This window comes from Melozone crissalis, unplaced genomic scaffold (assembly GCF_028551555.1).
Source record: "Melozone crissalis strain CALT ecotype California unplaced genomic scaffold, PUWL_Pcris_2 ptg000061l_1, whole genome shotgun sequence".
NCBI classification, from domain to species: Eukaryota; Metazoa; Chordata; class Aves; order Passeriformes; family Passerellidae; genus Melozone; species Melozone crissalis.
The window spans coordinates 14,637,692-14,660,210 of record NW_026535839.1 but is presented as its reverse complement, the minus strand read 5'-3'; the positions used below and the strand labels follow the sequence as shown (position 1 = coordinate 14,660,210).

The window sequence follows — 22,519 nt, the reverse complement described above, 5'->3', positions numbered from 1 at the left end:
CTCTGGGAATTTCCTCAAGAAAAACCCTAGAGTAAGAATGCAGTAATTGTCAGAATCAGCACTTGTTCCTTGGCACAGCTAAAATAGGTCATTCAATGTTGTTCCTTGTTACATTTTTATGCAAGACTTTCATAGGGCTTTAATAGATTTTAATTTTTTAAAAACCATAAAGCTTATTTGTCACAAAATGTCACAGGATGACACAAGGAAATTGAGGTTTTGAATAGTGGGGTTTTATTAAATGTGTAAGTTAAGGCTTACATCAAAAATTCAGCTCATGTTTCTATGCCCCTCATTGCAGAAAAAAAGGAAAACTTACTGGCAACACTTTTCCTTCTTCATCACAGACACACATTATCACTTCCACATTTCTCTGAGTTGTTTTATTGTATTTATCAAAATCTCCATACAGCAATGTAATATATATGTCATTTCTTATGTCTCCTAAGAGAGAAATTGAAAGGTTATAAAGCAATTAAAATGCTCTGAGAGCATAGGATCAGCTGAACTGCACCTAAATACCTCATTAGGTAGTGAAACAGATAAAAATTTTATTATTTTCCATCTGAACTTAATTTTTCAGTTCTTTATCTTTACTAAGGCAAAACTAGGATGTGAGGAGAAGCAACTGGGGGCTCGGAGTGACTCGATGCAATTCTCGTCCTGCCCCGACACCTGCTGGTGAGGTGGCAAACTTTAAAACTAAACCACAATTGCCTATCTAGAACAATCTCTAAAATTTTAAACGGGCTCAGGCTTTTCCAAACTACTGAAATGTTCAATTAAGGAATTACCTATGAAATATTTGGAAACTTAGAATTCTTTAGCAGCAGACAGCAACAAGATCTGCCCATGCTTCACTTTGCTTTTGGTTACATTTGTTTTATTTACATATTCTTTGCATTATTATATTATTACAGCACATTGGCAATCATTTTAGTTTGGTTTGGCTGATTCTATATGCTACTCTTCAGCAGTCAGAGCAGAAAGAAGCTTTATCTTATAATTCCCATCAGGAATTTCCCCCAAATATCCAGCTCTCTCTGGAGGGAGCTTCATTTTTTAATTCTCTCCTCTGAATGAATTCATATGACTTTTAGAAGGATCATGATTTTACTCGGGTTGGGATAAGGGAGGATTTTGTAGCTTGTTTTTTAAAAAGGAGCCCAGCAGACAGTGAGTGATTTGGACTGGAAAATATCTTCTCATACATACAAATGAAATCAAGATATTTCACATTATTTTGTTTGTTGTTATTAAAGGACAGCAATAACTTTCAATACAAACAAGGTTCATTTAAAATTAAAGTTACATCCACCATAATCTACAAGTTAGGTACAAGGAGATAGGTTTATCCCTCATTGTCTGGATTTTATTTTTCCTGTTTAAGTACTAGGAACTACTTTCCAAGGAGTTCACTACTTTATATAATAGTGAAATAACATGGAAACAGAACTTACCATGAGTGAAATCTAAAGATCCTCTTAGTCATTACAGAAATCAGTAAGGCAGCAGCTGATTTAAAAAGCAGCTGTTAATAAGCAACTGATGCTTATTAACATAGGAATGAAAAGAAATCCCTTCCTATCAGAGAACAAAGCACCTCCTACCTGGCATGATTATTTCAGGGAATCCCAGCTTTCGAGCAACAACCGTGGTTCTGTCTACAAGGTGTGGGTAATCCTTTCTAGTCTGAATCACATCTCCAACCAGCATTTTCACTGTTACCCACAGACCTATGAAGTGCAAAAAAAGAAAAAAAAAGTTATACTTTTGATAGGAAAAAAATTAAATCTGTCTTCAGATGATTGCCTCTTCTACCCACCAAAACACGCATAAGAATTTGCTTTCCCACTTGCTGTAGGTGAAAGTAAGAGCTCAATAATGCAAAATTATGACTACTAATTTAAATAGCCCCTAAGATTCTTTAACAAACTCATGGTTCATCAATTCCAGCTTCAAAGATGACCTACCTCCATGGTGGTACTCCAGCTCCAACATAATACGAAGTTTCACAAAAATATTGACTTCCTTAAAAGAAAATAATAAAAATGTACTTTACCTTGTCCACCACTGTCTCCTTTTGATGCAGTGATTTTGCTTAGGAGACTGTGCAAAAAGTCATTCTCTGCCACTACCCTGCAAGAGAAGCAGCAATGTCTGCTCAGGAATTGAGTGCTAAATATATCAGACACCATTTAGAACATAAGAGACTAGCAGCCTCAGTCTTTGCAGTATTGCTTGATTGTGATATATTGGGTATTTTTATTATCTCTCACTCAAGTTGCAGCCCACTCACATTCAGTTGTGTGTACATTGAAGTAAGAAAGATTCAGCCACCAAGAATGGTGTTTTGTGACAGGGACATTGTGAGTGCACTCACCAGTGTGCCACTCCTGCTCAGTCCACTCTCCCTGACAAACAGCCAAGTAAATGAACTTGGAATTTTTATCAGCTACTTTTGAATTTAGAAACAAATTCTCAAATTAGAAACAAGTGAAAAAATAAACCAGTGTGTCATACCTGAGTCTTTCAGAATTAAATTTACCCTCCATCGTACATAGCAGCAGTGCTATGTAGGACACACAGAGTTATTTCCAGTGTTTTCACTGGTATCTCTGCATTTGATCTGTGAGCATCACATTTTTAGGCAGCTGCTCTGGCATTTCTTCTGAAGATAGTATATGATAATTCTATTACTTTTTAAAGGAAACACAGTTTTTAGTCACAGCTTTTAGATTTTTCCTAAGTTCTAAACAGAACCAAACTCATAAAATAGTAGTTATCCTTGCTTCTAAATCTCACTTGTAACTATTTGACTTGGGTTTGTGAAATCAGACATGGTACCAGCTGCCTGAAGGAGCACATTCATGGAATTATTCTTTAATTTAAAGTGCTGTGGTACCTCTGCAAGCCTTAAATGCCATTTAAAGTCATACCGAAATAATTAGCACTATTACAACATAAAATTGTTAAAGGAAAACTTTCTTATTCTTTAACCATTTCACAGGATCTTACAGGAACAGAGATAGAGAAATAAATATTTTTCTTCACATATAAAAAAAGATATCTATGACACTCTTACGGATGAAAGGGAATGAAGTGCTGCTTCTCTTCATCACTTTCAGATTTTCCTTTTATGATATCTGTAATATCCATGACTAGAAGAATAAAAGAAAAATCATCAGAACATAGAAGAGTGTTTCAGAATAGCTTCTCTTATCTATGAACACTGTGCCTCAAGGTAAATGTGGATTTTTCAGCAGCAGGGCTGGGTTTGTGGGGCAGAGCATTTTGCAGAGTCCACACTACAAATATGCTGCTGTGGAGAGAGAGGGAGAACTCAGACTAACTTGGGAATACAAGTATCAGAGCTTTGGGGACATAAGCACTGACTTGATTTCATCTGCAAGGGAATCTGTCATTAAATTGCTTCTGTGCTTTCACTCCCACAGCTTGACACTCTATGAAAAATTGGGAAGTGAAATTCAAAAGTGGATTTCGGACTTGAACTGAAACATCAACGTAGGTGCAGTCTTTACAGACTTCAAAATGTACAGAAACAATAAATAGAGCTGATGGGTATTCTGACAGATCTTGGTAGAGATTTTAATAGTCCAGGGCTGCAAAAATCACTGATATTCTGGTTCAGCCATGGCACAGGAGACAGCAGTACCTGCCACGCCGAAGGGCCGCCGCAGCCCTTGTGTGTATTTCTTGGAGTTACTGTCCCTCAGGTCCATCCTGCCCACTCGCACTATCTGGCAAACTAAATAAATTTTGTCTCTGCTGAGGTCTTTATTTCCAAGATCCTAAGATACAAACAAGAAAGAATCATGGTGTTACTTGGGTAAAAAGCAAGTTGTGAAATCGAAACAGGACCTGCAGCAATAAACTGAATCTTAACAATCACTGGGAAAAAAACCAAAAAAACAAAAGACTGCCAAACCAAACAAACCTCCAAAAACTCAACAAATGAAAAAATCTGAGCACATCAAAAGGATGAAAAAATTGACAGTTTAAAGTTTGAAAAAAATATAAGGTAAGATAGAGAGAATAATAACAATCAAGAGATACAGCAGATAAAACTAAATAAATCAAGCCATCAAGAAATTCAAGAGGCAGCCAAGTGATCTGAAGAAAGGCCGCTGAAGCATTGTCACTGCCCTGAACAACTTAGTGTCACCTTGCTCTGTGTGTGGGATTACCTCTGCTTCCTTCATCATCTTGACAACTCTTTATGAGATCTGACAGTGACCACAGAGAAGAGAATTTCATTTGCAAATACAAAGGGCAGCAACTGCAAAACACTTACTGTGAACACCACTTTAAGATTGTTGAGCATATCAATTTCCTTTGGAAAGCCTCGACTCCCCCATCTCACCAAGTAGTTCTCACTGTTTGGAAGATAAATATCTCACTGTCAAGGGATTTAAAAATTCTCCCTTTACACAGTACAAAAGTTGCATAACAGTCTGTGGTGATGATTCAAATCTAAGACCAGACTAAAAAGACAAGAAAACATTATGCAAGTCTCAACAGTAAGTTTTAAAAGAGTAATTTGAACATAACACAAATGGGCATATTTTCTTTGAGGAAACTTTACCATCATCATAGTCTGTTTGATGGGAATACATAACAGAACCTTAATCTATGCAGAAATTTATAAATGTAATTCTTTTTCCTCTCCTCCCCCTTCAGCACTGTACTCCAAACACCACAATATTGCCCATCTAGAACAATCTCTAAAACTTGAAATGGGCTCAGGCTTTTCCAAACTTCTGAAATGTTTGATCCAGGAATTACCTATAAAAATATTTGGAAACTTAGAATTCTTTAGTAGCAGACAGCAACAAGATCTAAGTTTTGCTTTACTTTTGGTTTAATTTCTTTTATTTACATATTCCTTGCATTATTATATTATTACAGCACATTGGCAATCATTTTGGCCAGTTCCATTTGCTACTCTTCTGCAGTCAGAGGAGGAAGTTTTACCTTATAATTGTTGACTTCTGGGGGTCATATAGAGACATAAAGAGCTCTGCATCCTCTCCAATTCTGCAGACAAAATTCCTCACAAACACATACAGGCTGTGGGTGGGGGATGAAGACATCCGGGAGTACGATGCATAATCTGGCTGGTCCTTTGACTAATCAGGAGGAGGAAAATCAGTTAATAATAACCCAGGAATTAAAATGCTGCTATACTACAAGCAGTTTTACATTAGGTATATGTAATAGTTAAAAGTGAAAAGGAAACCAGAGAGTTGGACTCAATAATTATGATAATTCTCTTCCACCTTGAGCTATTCAATGACTTCCATGTCTTAGGCCAGTTCTTCAGCCAGTAGACAATGATGTCAAGGGGGAATACTCCCCCCATTCATAAAAAAAAGAGCAAGTATCAAGATGTCAGCACAGATACAAGCCTCCAAGCTTGAAGGAATTTATTTTTGAACACAGTAGGCTGTAGCAGAAGGCCTATGATCCACATCACAGAGGGGTTGCAGTGTGCTGGAGCAGTAGCAAAAGGAAGTCAGTCTCTTTGAAGAGGAGACAAATAACATGCTGAGATCAGGACACAGCTGAGCAGGTTCACTGACTCAAAAATAGGCTCCTGAATTCTTCTTACCTCTCATCTTAACCATCAAGAAGCAGCTTCTTAACACTTCTAAACCCATTGTTTGTCTCTATTTTAAAAATAAGTCACCACAGTCTATCACAGACTCCCAAGTTTCATTTTCCTTATCATGTCAGTTAATTACAAGGTGCTTTCCAGTGATTTGTCATGGGTGTTGTTGAAGTGTCATGACAAACCAACTATTTTCTCTTTAGTGATTTACTTGCTTTTTACAGTTCACTTTCTCATAAATGGAGAAAAGAACCAAAGAGGCTTACAAATCCTTGCAGAGGTTTAATATTGCAAAAGGTCAAGGAAGTGTAGTCACCTGCTTTGCATTTAAAAAGATTTAATTCATGCACTTGTCAGCTTTGCTTTGGCACATGAACTTCTGGTGTCCAGAAGATTATGCTGAATTCACCCTAGCTCCTCTTCAGTGAGCCTAAATTCTTCAGCTCCATCAGAATAACCAGCAAGCAGCAATACTTAGCAAATAACCAGCATAGTCACAAGAGCTTGTGAAAACAAGTTATGGTCAGTGCTGCTTGGCAGCCTGAGCTCCAAGTGTGTGGTTATTCCCTGTGCAATTCAGACTATTGAGTAGTCCAGGGGTGGAGTGGAGACATATTTCAATTTAGGAGCTCAAGAATGGATTTAGAACCAGCTTTAGACATGAACTTTCAGCCCAGCCCACAGTCCAAACCCTGTGCACAAATTCAATTAAATTTGAGGCTTAGCCATATTTATAACATAAGACTGTAGGTCTACTCTTAAGTCAGAGGAAAAAGTTTCCACCAAATTTTATGGTTCCATCCTTCAACCCTTAGATGAGTTTTTATTTGGATTCTGGTAAAGGAAGCATCAAATTTAGCCAGCCATTCCTACCATTTCCTCCTTAATTCTCTCAGTGATTTTATTGGTTGCTTCTTCATGTGCATGAAACAGGCTGATAACACTGGTTTTATCTGGATCCAAGATATTTCCATCCTCATCTCTAACTATCAGGTCAAGCTCAAGTACTCTGTGAAAATACAAAAGGCATAATGGTAGGGTTATTTCCTTCCAAATAAAGAAAGCTTAGAAATGTAACAAACAAGGAGACTCTTCAAGATTTAAAGTTGTAAAATTTAAATAAATGCAACAATATTTAATGGAGAAAAATTTAACTATATCCCATGATTTAAGCTGCTGTCCAATATTTAGGGATTTTTAGAATCGTCACCAAAGCATTGAAATGCCTCACATAAAACAGATCCACCCTGTTCAATGATTTCTAGCAGTCTTCATAGCTTTTAACTTTTAACACCCAGTGTTTATAATCAAGATGTTCAGATCTTGTAATCAAGATCATCTTGTTACCCAATGCTTTTATGTTGCTCACTCACCCTTTCTGTCCCAAAATTTAACTCTGCCCTCACACTAATTGTGCCTTTTTTGCCTAATTTTCCTTTTTTCTGCCACTCTTTTTTCCTCTCCCACAACAACCCCCTCAGCCCTCGCTGTCATTTCCTCTTTATTCCTTCTCCACAGTTTGGCAAGTTTCCTTCACACTACACAACTTAACCCCAGCCTTTCAGGAGCTTACAAACACTTTACAGCTTGCAATCCAAATCATTTTAAATATCCCCTTCACCCCTACTCTTCCAAAGGAAGCACTTTACTGTCTCATAATACAGAAAGACTATAAGGCTGACAAAACAGAAATCTGAAAGCAAATGAATTTTAATGTTGTCTTAATCTCAGTGGGCTTCTTTGATTTGAGATCTTCAAAGTGGATTCTGGTTTTAGTGAGCATTCAGCTCCACACAGTGCAGTAGGATATGTGTATGACATAGTGTGCTCTGTATGAATACAATTTATTACAAATTTGCATCCAGATCACAGTGAACAAGTTAAGAATTTCATAACACCTTGTGGTCATTTTATGTGCAGCCACAGGTAATGGTAGATTTTCAACTGCACAGAGGCCTTCAGGCCACAGCAACCACAGTCACTTAAAACAGCAAATCACAGATTGTAAGCAGATTCTAATGCCTGTAAAAACAGTCCTGTGAAGATTTTCTTAACAAGCTCTCGCTCCCCACACCTCATCAGATGGTGGGACACCATTAACCTCACACAACCCCAAAAGTTTTGCTAAAAAGCATGTTGTGTTGCAGTGACTTTTTATTTGCGAGGAGCAGACAAGACTCTTTGTCAAGTAACTATTCTGTCCCTGGGAGTTTCACTTCTATTACCAGAACCAGAGTTCTGCCTGGAAATTTCCTGGTGAATTGGGTGTGGATGTGATTGTTTGCACACTTAGTGCAGTTTGCCAGCACCGCTTTTGGGGGTCACTTACTGGACAAAGGCCATGTTTGTAACAGATGCACAAGTTTTGGATCCCAAGTGTGCTGGTGATATAGGTACATAGAGGCTGGTTATCTAACCTCAAATCTTCCCCATTCACAGCCTCATGTATTTATAATGAAGAAAAAAATCAAAATTTTGAAAAAACATTTTACTATGAAAAGCCTCATCATGATATCCACTATCAGCACAGGACTTACAGGGAGAAGCGTGAAAAGGAAGATTCTATATGAACCACACTTTGAATTCCAACCAGTAAACATGAAAACTTCATCATCTCTTTGGTGCTGTGCTTTCAACTAAGTCATGCTTTCCAGAAGCCACTTACTTGTTCCCATAGTCAATTTTAGATGTGACTTTCTGCTTGAGTTCTTTGAGTTCATCTTTTGGCAAAGTCCCAGACAGAAGCTGCGACCGCCACTCCATCAAGTCACACATCATGGACTGCACCTGCTGGAACCTGGCTTTCTTGTTTGTCTGAGAGAGAAAAAAACATCAGTGAGGTTCAGGCTTTGGGTTGAAGTGAAACACTGGGCTTGACAATGAAAGGCTGCATGTCATATTTAGTGCTAAATGATAGCAGGAACAAGAAGTAGGCAAAATAATGATGTCTCATCCCACAAATTGTTAAGGACAGAATATCCCACATGATCATAAAGAAATAACATGAAATTTTGTATCAGGATAGGGAATTATGTTATTTGTGTTTTATTGTGTTGTTTTTTGTATTAATTGTGTTGTTTTAAATCTCTTGAACAAATTCTTATTAAGAGAAAACACTACAAAAACTATTAACTTCTGCATGAGATACTGATGGGAACAACAACACTTGATTGTGGTATTAACACATTTAAGAGATAAATAGAATACACAGAAGTGACTAAAGCAGTTCTAGTGTCATTCAATGAAAATAAAGTAGGGTTTTCATTGCTGACTTAATCAAGAAGATTAAAAAAGTGGCATTTTTCAGAAAACTATAGCACATTCAAGATCCCTTTGCCCCAAGATAGATAAAGAAAAATACAAGTGGCTGGGATCCTGGAACAGTCAGCACAATTCTTGAAATTGCCAATTGTTAATGGCTACTTGCACCCAGTAAGCCTTGAACATCTTCTGTTCTAGCAGTCCATGAGCACCATGAATCTTTTTCAAATTCATCCCAATTATCTTTTATTCTCCTATCTGGAAACTTTTCAATGCTACAAACCAAAATTATGAAGAATTTATCATGCACAGGATACAAAAGGGCATGAAGTTACACCACTCCCCAGCAATGCCATCTTTCCCTTTACAGAACCACAGAACCATCCAGGTTGGGAGAGACCTTCAGCATGATCCAGTCCAAGGCTGGATTTAAAGTCACTAGGCATTTAAGGCCACTGAAGAAAATCTTAGTAGTGAGAAAACAATTTCTTAAATCCTCCCAGACCCTGCCCTGAATGTAGGAAGAGACACCAATTTGAACAAGGCCCCAGTGTGCATTAATAGGACTAAGAGGTAACAAGCAGCATGTAAAAGATCCTACCACATAGAGCTGCTTCCAGATGCTTCCCCATTCCCAGAGGGTTGTGGTAACTTCTTGGACTAAGGGAATCTCAGCAGGTACGACATGTTCTGTATGTCTAGGAAAGAGAAGGAAAGATCACAAAGAGTGTCTGATTTCATGGGTGTATCTTATACTCACTGTGGGTGAGGTACAGAAATGCCTTAAAACTCATTCTTTAGCAGACAAGCTCAATAATGTAATGAAATAGATAAATTCCATACCTTTTCTTTTCAGCAGCAGCTTCCTTGATGTGGATGAAGGATTTAGGAAATATTCCCTGATGAAGGAGAAAAAAAATATAAATCCACACTTATTCTCCAAAAACATTTAGGTAACAACCATGGCTGTGAACATAAACTGTAATGACAAACTTTAATATCCAAACTAACTCCTGGTTATTTAGCTTTCTGCTCAGATGGATGATTTCTATTTGACAGACAAATAATTGAAGATTTTAATTTCTCTTCAAATGTAGAGGGCATAGGCATCTTTCTTCCTAAGTAACACCATTTTCCACTCCAGAAAACAGTTCAATTAAATATCATTTAATTAAATACAATTTAAATTCAGTAAAGAAACATTGTGTCTGTGCATCATCTCATATCTATTTTAACTGACCTCTGTAGAAGATAAATGGGCACCAAACCAGAAGTTCTAATGTGATTGTCCTTGCTCTACAAAAGCTGAAATGTCTCAAATCATCCTAAAAGAAAGTTTGACATTCACTCTGTCCATGAGAATTCTTCCCTGAACTGGCAAATCTCACCTTGGTAATTCACTAGATCCTTTCTGGACTCTCAATTCAATAACTCACATATGGTACTTCAAGTACCACAATAATTCAATACCATATGTGCTACTTTACAAAGCTTTTCTCTGAATCAAATTGCAGCTTTGATAACCATTTTCTTTTAAGCACTGGACCTTAATCAAAACACAATTGTCTTATCACTTCCACTTCTTTTTCATTAAGATTAACGTTCAAAAAAGTCCATGAAGAAGCAAAGCAAAAGAAGAAGGTCCCAGTAATGGTAATTTTAGTGATATCTTAGTACATGAAATTAATAATACTTTTTAAAGAATGTTATGCATGATGATCTTGAAGCCCTTTAGCAATATTAGGAATTAATCAAGAATTAGTTAAAAGGAAGTGGTTAGTTCCGGTAAATATTTCCCTTCTTATTTTTAGGCTACATTTTAATTGATAAAAATAGTAATGTTATATAGAATAAATGGTTACAACATTTTCAGTCACAAGAAATGTCAAAGTAATTAAAACACCAGTGCAGTGCTTTAATACATTTGCATTGCATCTCCCTAGAAAATCTTATACCAAGAAGAAGTTACAAACAAAAATGCTTTTCTTCTAGAAAAGTGCAGTTGAAACTAGAAGTTATTTTCTTGCTACTTAGCTGAGGAGTGATCATACCCAGGATAAAAACTTTTCCTCTGTGGAACTTTCCATTTTCAGGTCTGAGAGTACTGACTTTAAAAGAAACAAATATGATTTTTGTACATAAGAGATATTTGAGAAATTAGGCCTCATGCAAGTTGTTTATATTGTTTGTGACCTAAAAAGTCCTTGGAGAAAGTACAGAAACAAGCACATCTAGCAGGAAATTGAGTCAAAATTCAATTGAAATGGTGGCTTCAAGAGTTGTTAACCTGAAGGCACAGTCATTTCTTCTTCATTGATCTGCTTTTCCCAGCTCCCACTTCTATTTACCAACATGGTCCAGGATGAATGCTGATCATTTTATTCATCTTGAAAGGAGAGAGTGGAAAGAGCTGACTTGAGAGATCAGCACAGAGAGATCAGGACTATCTAGGCAGAAATTTCAAAAATCCACTTCATGGGCTGCCCCCTTCAGAACAGTCTCACAGGAAAGGACAACATGATCTTACCTCTGCTCCTTTGTACCTCACTAGGTAACCCCTGTACCAATCTAAAAGGAAGAAAAATCACTTGGTATGACAAAAAAACCCACGCATTACAAAGCACACAATAAAGTAATGGGGTTTATTTCACATAAAAAATACTTAGCATGGTATTTGTAAAAATGAATAGTTACTTCAAACATACAGAGCTTCAAGTGAGAGCAGGGATTCTATTGAACATGACTTGCATATTATCAAATATGATTGTATTGTCTGCTTTCAAGCCTTGCACAGTAAGTACAGATAATTGTACACAGAATTTAACAGCCCATGTTCACATTAAAAAGGTAGAATAAGAGATTTGTTTTGCAAAGCGATATGTGCACACCCTTAAATTACATTAGCCAAAATCCCCCATGCTCCTGGGGAACGCATGGAACTCTTACTGTTCCAGGCCCAGCATTAATCCAGTGCAGCACATGGTTGTTACAGATCCAATTTCCTTCAATGTTATCAGATTAAGTCATTTTTGTGCCATGAGAAACTGTGGCTTTTGGACACAACCATAATAAGCAGCTTCTTGGTGCAAATGCAAATCGGAATGTCAAGAGAACTCAGAGCCATTATTGGGCTCGTGCTGCATTGGTAACTAGAAAACCCTTCTGAAAGGCAGGAGGGCAGAACTGCAGCAGGGGCAAGTTAAAATTCATTCAGGTTTTCTTCCAGCTATTCCACAGTTCAGCCTCAATAAACTACAAAAACCACAAAAAGCAGAGTTCAGCCTTACTAAATAAGGTCAGGGGCCACACCCACTGAGAACACACCCCATCATGAAAAATCACCTGCACAGCAACAATGTTTAAGTCTGTTGAAAACTGCACTTTTCATCCACAGAAAGAATTTAGGACCAAAAGCAGACATTTTCTAATTGTAATTTCATGAGCAGATATGATCTTTGCTATCATCCTTTCTCTCACAGGTATTGCAGCTATGCAAGCAAAGCATAAAAGAATAAAAATAAATTCCAAATGCCAAACAGCACAGCCAGAAAGGCAATGCTAAAAGTCACAGGATGATTGCTGACCTCAAAGAAAGACTCAGGACTGATTTTTTTAGGTTGTTCTGCAGTGGGATTATTTTCCCTCAGTGTTTTATCAACAATAAAATTTCATCTTACGGCTGAAACTGAATTATTTGCACATAGACTCAATGTACAACCAAGTGTGTAAAATTGGTTTCATCCCATTTGCTGTGACAGCACATATGTGTTCCGTGCATAAATTTTGTGCATGCAAAACCAACTAAAGAGGACATAAAAGGAGCACAGGAAGAATCCTGTCACTGTTGGTTACTCGCCAGCTGCAGCAGGCAGCATATTTTAAAGATATCAGATAAAAGATGAACTTCACTCCCACAATGAGAAGGATTCTCATTGACAAACATGTTTCATAAAGCAAGGCATGACAGAGCATATCAAGGGCAGGGGGTTCAGAAAAGACTTTTAGATAAAAAATAATCCCATAAGACCAGCACTCCACTCACTAGGCTGGGCTGACAGCAAAGGGACCCCAGGAATCCAAAGCCTGAAATGCAATTTCTGCAACTAACACACAACATAGGGATGAGGAGGTTCCTGGTTTGTGTGTGTGTTTTGTTCTTGGCCAAAATGGTTAGAATGGAGGCTTGAAGAATTACTTTTTTTAGGAGAGGACACAAATGATTATGACACTGTTGACTTCTGAGTGATATCAATATTTTCATTGATGCTTAAAGGTATTGAATTAATCTTACAAACAGAAGAGAAACAATTATGTTTTTGTGCTCCAGTACTTTGTTAACATGGTTTTTCAGGTGCTCCTCCCTCAAATCCTTTGTTGTTTCCTGACACAACAACCTAGAGCTCTGTGGAGTGGCACAGGCAGGGTTCAAACAGCCCCAAAGCCTTTGCAGCCTCGTGCCCACAGCACACCAGGTGTCTCAGCACTGAGCTGCCTCTGCCACTGTGCCATGCAGCCATTGGCCTCTCTCTAACATAACTGCACTCAGTAAAACACATGTTCTATCAACAGAAGTGGGTTGAAGAAGTTAAATTTACAATATATTTTTCAAAACTTTAAGCAATTTGCAATTTTTTAAGACACTCTTGATGTGGTCAAATAGCAAATCACTCTTGCAGTGCCATTTGCAGGTACATAACTGCTAAATTAGTAATAATAACTCCGCTCTCCTTGCTCTAATTATGAGGTTCCCATTTTACTAATGGAACCTCAGCAGCTCTGTCAGACTTACAGAGAATGAGTGGGATTGGAAGATATTGACTGTCCAGCATGCATAACTTGTTCTTGTCCAGCATGGACTTCTGCTGCTTAACATGTTCAATACTTTAGATAGCTTTCAGAACTGTTTCTGTCATGCTGACACTCAGATTTCATTAACTGGGTTTCCTCATTATACAACAGGATGATGAGGGTGCTCAATATCTCCTAGCAACAAATATTTAGTTTAGAGGCTAAAAGTGTACTCCTTTAAATCTTAAATCAAATTCAATGTAACTCCCCTGAGATGTATCACTAGCTGGAAGAAACTTCACAAACTCCACATTCACCTTGTTGACTTCCTCATTTGCTAAAGTCATCCCTAAAAAACACATCTACTATAATATGTCTAATTTTGGCCTTTCAGAAAAGATTAGGTTCTTCCTCAAAATACAACACACCACCAAAAATAAGGGCATTAGAAAGCTACTGATATAATACAGGGAACTGCTGTGAGGTGAAAGGATTGTGTTATTCACAAAGAGATGGAAAATGTGACTTACCTTCACAGGACTCCAGGATATGCACCACATCACCAATCTGTAGAGATAGCTGTGGTACCCCTGTGCCTTTGAAATTGTATATAGCTGGAAAATTAAAGATGAAAACAACATTTTTCAATACAGCCATACAGCACAGAGAAACCGAAACCCACACGTGGTTATTAAGGTTTGGATACTGGGATCAATACACCAGGCTAGACAAACAGAACTATAATTCTATCAAGGAGCTCCATTTGTCAACATTAAATAATCTCTTTTCTCATGAGAATGGAAACGTGGTGCAGGGGGCCAGTGCTGAAAGCAAAAAACCAAACAAAAGAACCCCCCAGAAAAGTCAGCAAGAACAAGGACACCAGCTATTGATCAGCACTGCTCTGCACAGGATTTAGGAGCCCTGTTTAGATGCAGGTCTTTGATAAATACACAGGCACAATGCTGGGGAATTGTTTATCTATTGGGCCAAGGATTCAAGCACACAGTTTATAGAAATTTATTGCTACACTGGTAGGAAAGGTCAGAGAGATGCCTGTGAAAACTGAATTTACTGAATTCTTTCCTGGGTTTAGATGCTTTAATTTAACATAAAACTGTGTTTCATATGGAAACAGAACTGAGGTTCATAATTTTCTGTATTCTCTGTATGACTCTGAAAGGAGCACAGGAGCTGTGGATTTTGAAAATGTCCTAATCAGAAACTTATCTACATGTGGTTAAGAAACACCAGCATTTCAGAGAGAGCTCAAGAAAATGAGCTCTTCACCAGTCATGTTCCCGGGCTACAGGATGTGGGCTCCTATGGTAACCATGCCTCTGTAAGCTTTTTTCTTCACAGGCTTGGTAAAAAAATCCTGCAACAGCATTAGGAAGGAGAGATGGTTGAAGCTGTAGTCACAGAGGGAAACTGACTGAAATACAAATACTGAAACCCCAATTCAGGTGTGCAGAGGGGAACAGCTGCTGAAGGTGAGCCCAGGTGTGCAGGAGAGGTTTTGGGGAGCAGAAGCCAACAGTGCCCCCGGCCAACCACACCCAGCAGCCAAACCTGAAGGATTTTGGATGAGGGAAAGCTGATCTATAAATCAGAGTTTACCTTCAGCATCTTCCTGCATGCCTTTTGCTCCCCTCTCCAGGTTTCTAAAGCAGGATATTCACCTTTGCTAGTCCAACATGTATAATGATGCATTTCATTTAAACATTTTACTTCTTTTACTTAAATTATTAAAGCCTCAAAATAAATTGCCTTCCAGGAAAATGCCTGAAGTGGGAGTGTAGAGCTAAATAGATTCATCCTCTTCATTTTACAAGTACGCCATAAATTATGTGTCTTGTTGCTTTTGCCATAATTTTGTTATCTTTCTGGAACAGAAATTAGAATGAATTTCAGATTGAGGAGGCTTACTGAACCAAGAATAAATTCTTGGTTTTTTTGACATAAAGAAGTTCTTAGCAGCTCCTTCTCCTCAGAGAGGAGAGCAAGGCTTGAATCATTCAACATATGCGGAGAAATAAGAGAATTATAACTTTGAAGTGAGACACTGCTGTTCAGATTCAGCCATTTATTCAAAAGAACGTTGAAAACAGCTCCTCAGAGCTGCCTTAGCCCAACACAAAATTGAGTTTATGTGGCGTAGTACATGTGTAATTCTATTCTGACTGGTCTTTTTTCCAGAAGGGGAGGGTGGCAAACAACCCTGCAAAGTTGTGATGACATTTGAGGATACACTTCCCTGGAGTGTTTGGGATGTGGGGGCATTTCCATGCTCTTGTTCCATCTTCCTGAAATGTCCATGGAGATCAAGATTGCTGTTGACCTGTAAATACTTTAGATTTCAAAATATGCACTGCTCTACTTAGTTGTAGCTGTCTCAAAATACAGATGCAAATGACTGAGTCATTTATTTACACTGCATTTCAGTTTTGCTCTCCTAAGACTTCATTAATAGCCCTGAATGTTTTGAAAGGTGCAGCAACAAGCTGGCAAAGGAAGTGGCTGTATCAGCTTAGAGATGTCTAAATGAGTAAGTGGAAACTTGACAAGAGATATCTTACTGCAGAACTTGGATTGTTTGGTAGGACAAGTTTAAAAAATCCCTGTACAAAGTTTTGGGCCATAAGCCTAGCTACACATTTTATGATAAACCACATCCCAAACCACTTTGCAAAAAAAAAATGTAACAAATAACTCAACACCAGCAACTACATCTATAGGTCTTATCTACAGCACCAAACAGCTTGATCATCACACCTGCTTTTCTTTTAGCTGTTAACTGTGAATAAAAGTTTGACTATCCAGTTATTATGTTTTTCTGTCAGGTGTAAATGATGTAATTTCCTTTACAAACTATTTGTGAGTGTCACCTCAGAGCTCACCAGCCAAAAGCAGGGTTCCCTTTCTTCCCCCCTCTTACAAGATCCTCAGGGTTGTTGTGTGCACAAACACATTTAACTCATTATTCTCTTCAGAAACAGTATATGAAAATCCCATGAGGAATTCAATATTTTTGGTGGGATACAACGGGTTGTTGGCTTTTTAAAAAATAAACTCTTCAGTGAGTAGAAATAAAAGCCCTTTGAAATCACTCTGAAGACCTCTCCTACTACTTCTCTCCTTGGCATCCTGCATCCCAACCACAAATAAAAAATGAGTCAGCATCCCCCAGGCACAGAAGTGACCCAGCATTCACATCAAATCCCAACAGCAGTTAGTGACCTCAGGAGCCGCTGAAGCCACGGCAGTAAGATTAGAGAGAGATTTGGGTGGCAGCTGCCCTCCCCAGCCCAGGCTGAGGTGTCCCCAGCAGCAGGGGATCTGCACACAGGTGCTGCAGGATTCCCCCAGGATGGCACAGAGAATGCCCAGAAACTCCAATTTTACAGCAGTGTTCTTAGCAGGGACATGACAGCTCACTGACAACACAGTTGGAAGATTTTTCCCTGGAAAAGCAAAGAAGGAAAACCATCTCCATAGCTCACCATAACCTCTGTGGTGATTTGATGACACACACAGTTCAGTCAACAAACAGCCCAGTGCAAACCCCTGGGATTCTGAGCTCCTGGGAAGCAGAGCTGAAGGCCAGCACACCACAACGCCAATATTCCTCAGAGAGCAGGGGGAAATGCCAGCTCAGAGTGCTGACAGAGCCAGCTTTGCAAAGTGAGCCCTGTTCCAGCCCAGGTGGCTTTGAATGGTCCCTCAGGGGTAGGAGCAGTTCCCATCGTGTCCAGGAGAAGTTCCCAGAGGATCCTCTCCTGCCCAGCCAAACACAACCTGCTGCAAACACCCTCAGCACTTCTGGGGGTTTTGTGTCAGCCTCACACCCAAAGACATCTACCAGTGTCCATCTCAGCAGGAAACACTGAGGCAAATCCCTCTGTTTCCATTGAACTCCTTCTCATTTACCGCAGCCAGAGATGCTGGGTCTGATACTCATTCTCCTCACCAGATAGATATGTGAGGGCACTCCTGCACACATGGCTGTGGACAGAGAAAACAATTAACCTGCCCTATTTAAATTACATGTCCTCCTCAAATTAGAAAATGGCCAGCAGAAAAATAACCCAAAACCCCCTCATACTGTAGACCTTGTTAGGGAGTTTTTACACACAAAACACTCCAGAAGAGTCACAATATCCCAGGTAACAGAACCCCTTCCTCAAGAAACTACAATCACTCAGAGTTAAAGCCCCATATTTTTGCCATTTATATGATTAACCTGTAAGCTACTTCAAGATGGGAACGGTAAACAAGGAAAATCCCACAACCTGCAACACTAAAGCCATTTATTATCACGTGCAGTCCCTGTCCTGACCTTAATACAAAAATACAAGCACTACATTGTTTCATTTTGAGACTCATCTCTCTGTCGCAAGCCATGTTACAAGTTGTTTTCCTTGGCTACTTTTCCACCCTTATACAGAATTTGAAAACAAAAAAACTTCTCAGGTATTGCAGAACCAGCTCCTAATTTCACTTTACCACAACAGAAGGACAATTTGGTATGAGTCTGATGCAATAACTCATGATGTGTTCCGCACATTCAAACAATTTCTAATTAATAGGTGCAGCAAGAACCCTCTTTTATTTTTTAAGTATCCATAAAAGCTCCACTTTTATGAGTAGTCAGGTATTCATAAAAGAACAGTTTTTAGTGTTCAGTTACCATTTTCTTCCCATGAGAGCAGGGTGAAATTATTCAGCAAGGAGACAGATAAATTCCAGGTGAAAATATTATACAGTTCTAACAGGATTTCTTGACTTCTGGAAAAAATATGTTTCAGTATTCCAAGTTAAGGATGTCCCCCTAAAACCTCACAGAGCAAGTGTGCCTGAATGTTCAGAACATGGACACAGCTCTAAGACAGGCCAGAAATTTGTCCTAAACCTCTGGGGGGGTTAGAAGCTGATTAATTCATTGCAAATCACGCTCAAAGGGCAACTCTGCAGTTCCCAGGTAATGAGAGAAAACAACTGAATACAGATTTCCTTCCTTGCTCACCCATGGGACCTGATGGAGGTTTTAGCTGACCTGAGCTACTCATTTTCCTTAAACATGATAAAACCAGGATGGATTACAAGAACCTGGAAGCTCTAACATACCAAACTAGTCATATAAAGATATTGTCTCTGACTCTTTATCTCCTCAGATAAAATTGCAGCAAAGCCATTTTTCTTAGAACTCTTCATGAAGAACAGAGTATTTAGCTGTGCTTTTTCCTTTTTATGAAGGACCATGGATAAAAATATTATTTCCCCAGATTTTGCTGCTTCCTAAGGAGCTAGAACAGTTTGTGGGACGCAGAGGGAGCATTTCATGGAGGAAACCTGCCCTGAACAAAGCTCTGCTCTCTGCCCCCTTACACCTCAATATATTCAGATTTCAGAGATGTAGAATAATTTCAGAGGATTTCAGCAGAAGGCATCAGACAAGCCAGTCTAAACACTGTGTACTCAGGCTGAGCAGGTGCTTTTCTACACCTTCAAAGAAGTCACCCACTCCTTCCCATAATTTTGCTTCAAAAGAACAAACATTCATTTTCAGATTCAGCAGAACAGGAGTAAATCAGATTCTTGAGTTTAGAATGCCAACGTTTCACCAGTTTGTAACTTTGCTCAAAGTCTGATAACTGGCAAAGACTTTGCATCAGGAAATTGCCACCCAAAGTCACCAGCCTGCCATGACTATTCCATCCTGTCCTGTCCAGAGGAATAACACAAATTTATGCTGGGAATGCTGCAAGACTAAGAGCAGGTTTCATATGTAAAATCAGGATTGTATTTTCCTCATGCATAGCTGAGTACCTGCTACCTGGAGTACTCCCTTTTATTTAAGTAAAGCACAAAAGTGGGCACAAGAGACTGCAATTTACCATGACGAAGGGATGGTGAGATCCTCCAGATCCACCCTGCAGTGTGCTCTGCTCATCCAGAGCATCAGGGGCTCAATATTCTCAAACTGAAACTCTGCTCATCAGCAGAAACTGAAGGCATCAGGCACACTTCTAAAAAGAGACTTGAAAATTCAACATGAGGTTTGTAGTCAGAGACTTAAACCCAAAGATTATGAAAAACACAGAAGACAAAATCAGCCTGTATGTTCAAAAAGTTTCTTGTGTGAATTATTCCAAAAGCTCATCAATTTTCACAGAATTTGACTCAGAACACTCAGTTTGCCCATTTTTCATATTTCCCTCAGACACAGGAGGCATGCTTACAACAGACTGTTCTCTTCATTTGAGACCATCATTTTCAATAGCCGATGTTCAATCCTCACTATTCCATGAGTTTCATTTACTTAAAATTTGGCAACCACACTATTTTCCTGACAATTTATAAGACTATAAATTTCTAAGAATATAATTTCTGGGACAGGATGGCCAGTGATGGTGGTACATGCTTGTTTGGGTTTGTTTGATTGTCTTAATTACTCTGAGTGCAAGAGTCTCCAATTTTTTCTCACCAACATTTATAATGAAATACATTTGGTTTCCAAGATAGAGCAAAATAAATGGTGAGCCAGCAGTTTGGCTAAGAAAAGGAACTTCTGAGTATAAGCTAAAGGTTGTTGAATTTGTACTCACCTATTAAATTCTAGCAATTGTGCAATAACACAGACAGAATGCTCTAACTGAAGAAAACCTACCATAAGCCACATGTATGCCCACTTACACTACTACTCTTGTGGGGAAGTCCATTTGATGGTTGTTTATTTTGATTTGTGACACACTAAACCACAGACACCACTACAACTGTGATGTTTGCATACAAATATAAGGAGTGTTAATAGGTGTTTGATGGAAAACCTTTCTTTAGCCCAGGACAATGATTTGGGGCCAGCAAGGGGCAGCACTCTCACCCACTGCAGGTACCCAGATTGTCTCTTACACCCAACTCTGCTCACAGTGAGAGCAGCAGGGCAGCTACAGAGGGGAAAGGAAACAACAGCAGGGCTGCAGTGCCAGTTCTTCCCAGTGACCCACTCTAGAGTAAATTGCACTGTTTCGGTCATGAAAACAAACAACGCTGGGCTGCCATTAGTTTTTGAAAGACTGTATTTCACAAGGTGGTTTTTTACTGTGTGAGGTTTGCTGTACCTTTCAAATACCACAGAGACTACTACAAGTGCAAAAATTATATGCTTTCTACTATTTGTAAAATTGAAACAGAAAATTGACACCTTTTATTTTGTAACGTAAACTGCCACCAGAACAGGCCACTTCCATTTCGCAGTTCTGCTACTGCTGGACATGGACATTGAACACCACATTATTTTCTTCTTGTTAATTTCTTGGTGTTGCATTTTATTTCATGAAGCCAGTTGGGTTTTTAATGCATACCACAAAAAACTATGTCCTACATAAAATAAAATACTTTTGGAAGCATTTAGAAGGTTAATAACTAAGTAGTAACATGCATCTTTCAAGTGCTTTAGCTTTGATTCCTACTTGTTTAAGGCTTTTTAAAAGCAGCAATTCCATCCTTAATACAAATTAACATAATTCATTTTAAGATTACTTTCCTTCCAAAAAGTACAACTTACCAGCTCAGATCCAGATTTTTTTCTGTAGCACTGACCATAAGAGACAATTTTGCAGAAGCAGCTGTAGGATTCCCCTTCCCCTACATTTGTTCCCCATAATTCTGGCCATTGTACATTATACAGCACATTAATTACTCAGTCTGCTTCTAACACACCAAGGTGGGAAAAGCTGCATTGCTGTCAAAGGGGAAAGCTGACTCTAGTGTTCTTCATTCTGTTTGACAGATCAAAACTTTGTAAAATTTTGATCCTTTAGTTACTCCCTGCTGGCGAAGGGGACGGTGCTAACCCATCACAGCAGAGGCAACACCTGCCCACATCCTGCCTGGAGGACACCAAGACAACACTCAAATGGCAGCTCCCAGAGCTACTTACCCACGCCACTCTTGTCCGTCCTGTGCCACCTTGCCATGGCAGTGAATCCAGGGGCTGCCAGGGATGGGCTGAGCCCCTCTCTGGGGTGCAGAGCTCGGGGGGGACCAGGCAGGCCCCGGAAGCGCCGCGGGCCCGGGACGAGCAGGCGGCGGCGAGGGCTCTGTGAGATCTGCTGCCTCTCCGAGCTTCCTTCCTCTTTTCTCAGCTCTGATACCCTGCCCTGTCATGGGGGAGGGGAATCCCAGCCTGGCTGCTTCGCTTGCACCGTGGCAGCTGTGAGCGCACAAGCACAAAAGGACCAAAGCCGCGCCAGGACCGTGTGGCACCACCCCTGGACTTCAGGTTGGCTGCTGGACACCAGACCAGCACCAGGCTGGAAAGATTTGACTTCAGAGGATGCTACCTCTTAAAAACTCTGCTCTTCTTAAAGACTTATTGTCAATAAAAAACTGTCAAAAGCAGTTTTCTTATAATATTTTAATTATATTTCCATAGGCTGCTGTGGGAGCCAGCTTGGGTGATGACATCTTGGATGTCTTCAGGTTGGCTGCAGTGACCATCTCTGACCACAGCTTAGGTCAGTGTTGGACACCAAACCAGCACCAGGCTGGAAAGTTTTGACTTCAGAGATGCCATCTCTTAAAAACTCTGCTCTAACTGGTCCTCAAACTTGGATTTGAACTTTTCATGTCACCTCTCCAAAAAGGAACCATGAAGACAAAGCCACATTTCAAACCACACCCATTCTTTTGTATTTCTATCATTTTACTTTTGCAGGAAGAAGTAGGAGACTCTTCTCTAAACAAAGCAGTACTTTCTTAAAGACTTACTGTCTATAAAAAGCTGCCAAAAGTAATTTTTAGTATATTTTCATAGACTGCTGTGGGAGCCAGCTT

General features: G+C 39.2%; 1 protein-coding gene across 1 annotated transcript in view; it reads right to left on the bottom strand.

Moving 5' to 3' along the window:
* The window catches only part of DOCK2 (dedicator of cytokinesis 2), a 160,369-nt gene extending 138,709 nt beyond the window's left edge, over positions 1-21,660 (bottom strand). The window contains exons 1-14 of the mRNA XM_054287819.1: positions 21,624-21,660; positions 14,212-14,295; positions 11,421-11,461; positions 9,737-9,792; positions 9,495-9,591; positions 8,298-8,446; positions 6,506-6,641; positions 4,996-5,150; positions 4,316-4,397; positions 3,677-3,812; positions 3,086-3,161; positions 2,063-2,139; positions 1,611-1,736; positions 320-444 (exon numbers count right to left, since the gene is read on the bottom strand). Of these exons, the coding sequence (XP_054143794.1) occupies positions 320-444; positions 1,611-1,736; positions 2,063-2,139; positions 3,086-3,161; positions 3,677-3,812; positions 4,316-4,397; positions 4,996-5,150; positions 6,506-6,641; positions 8,298-8,446; positions 9,495-9,591; positions 9,737-9,792; positions 11,421-11,461; positions 14,212-14,295; positions 21,624-21,660 (1,377 nt within the window). The remainder of the gene's footprint in view (positions 1-319; positions 445-1,610; positions 1,737-2,062; positions 2,140-3,085; positions 3,162-3,676; positions 3,813-4,315; positions 4,398-4,995; positions 5,151-6,505; positions 6,642-8,297; positions 8,447-9,494; positions 9,592-9,736; positions 9,793-11,420; positions 11,462-14,211; positions 14,296-21,623) is intronic.
* Positions 21,661-22,519: the final 859 nt, after the last annotated feature.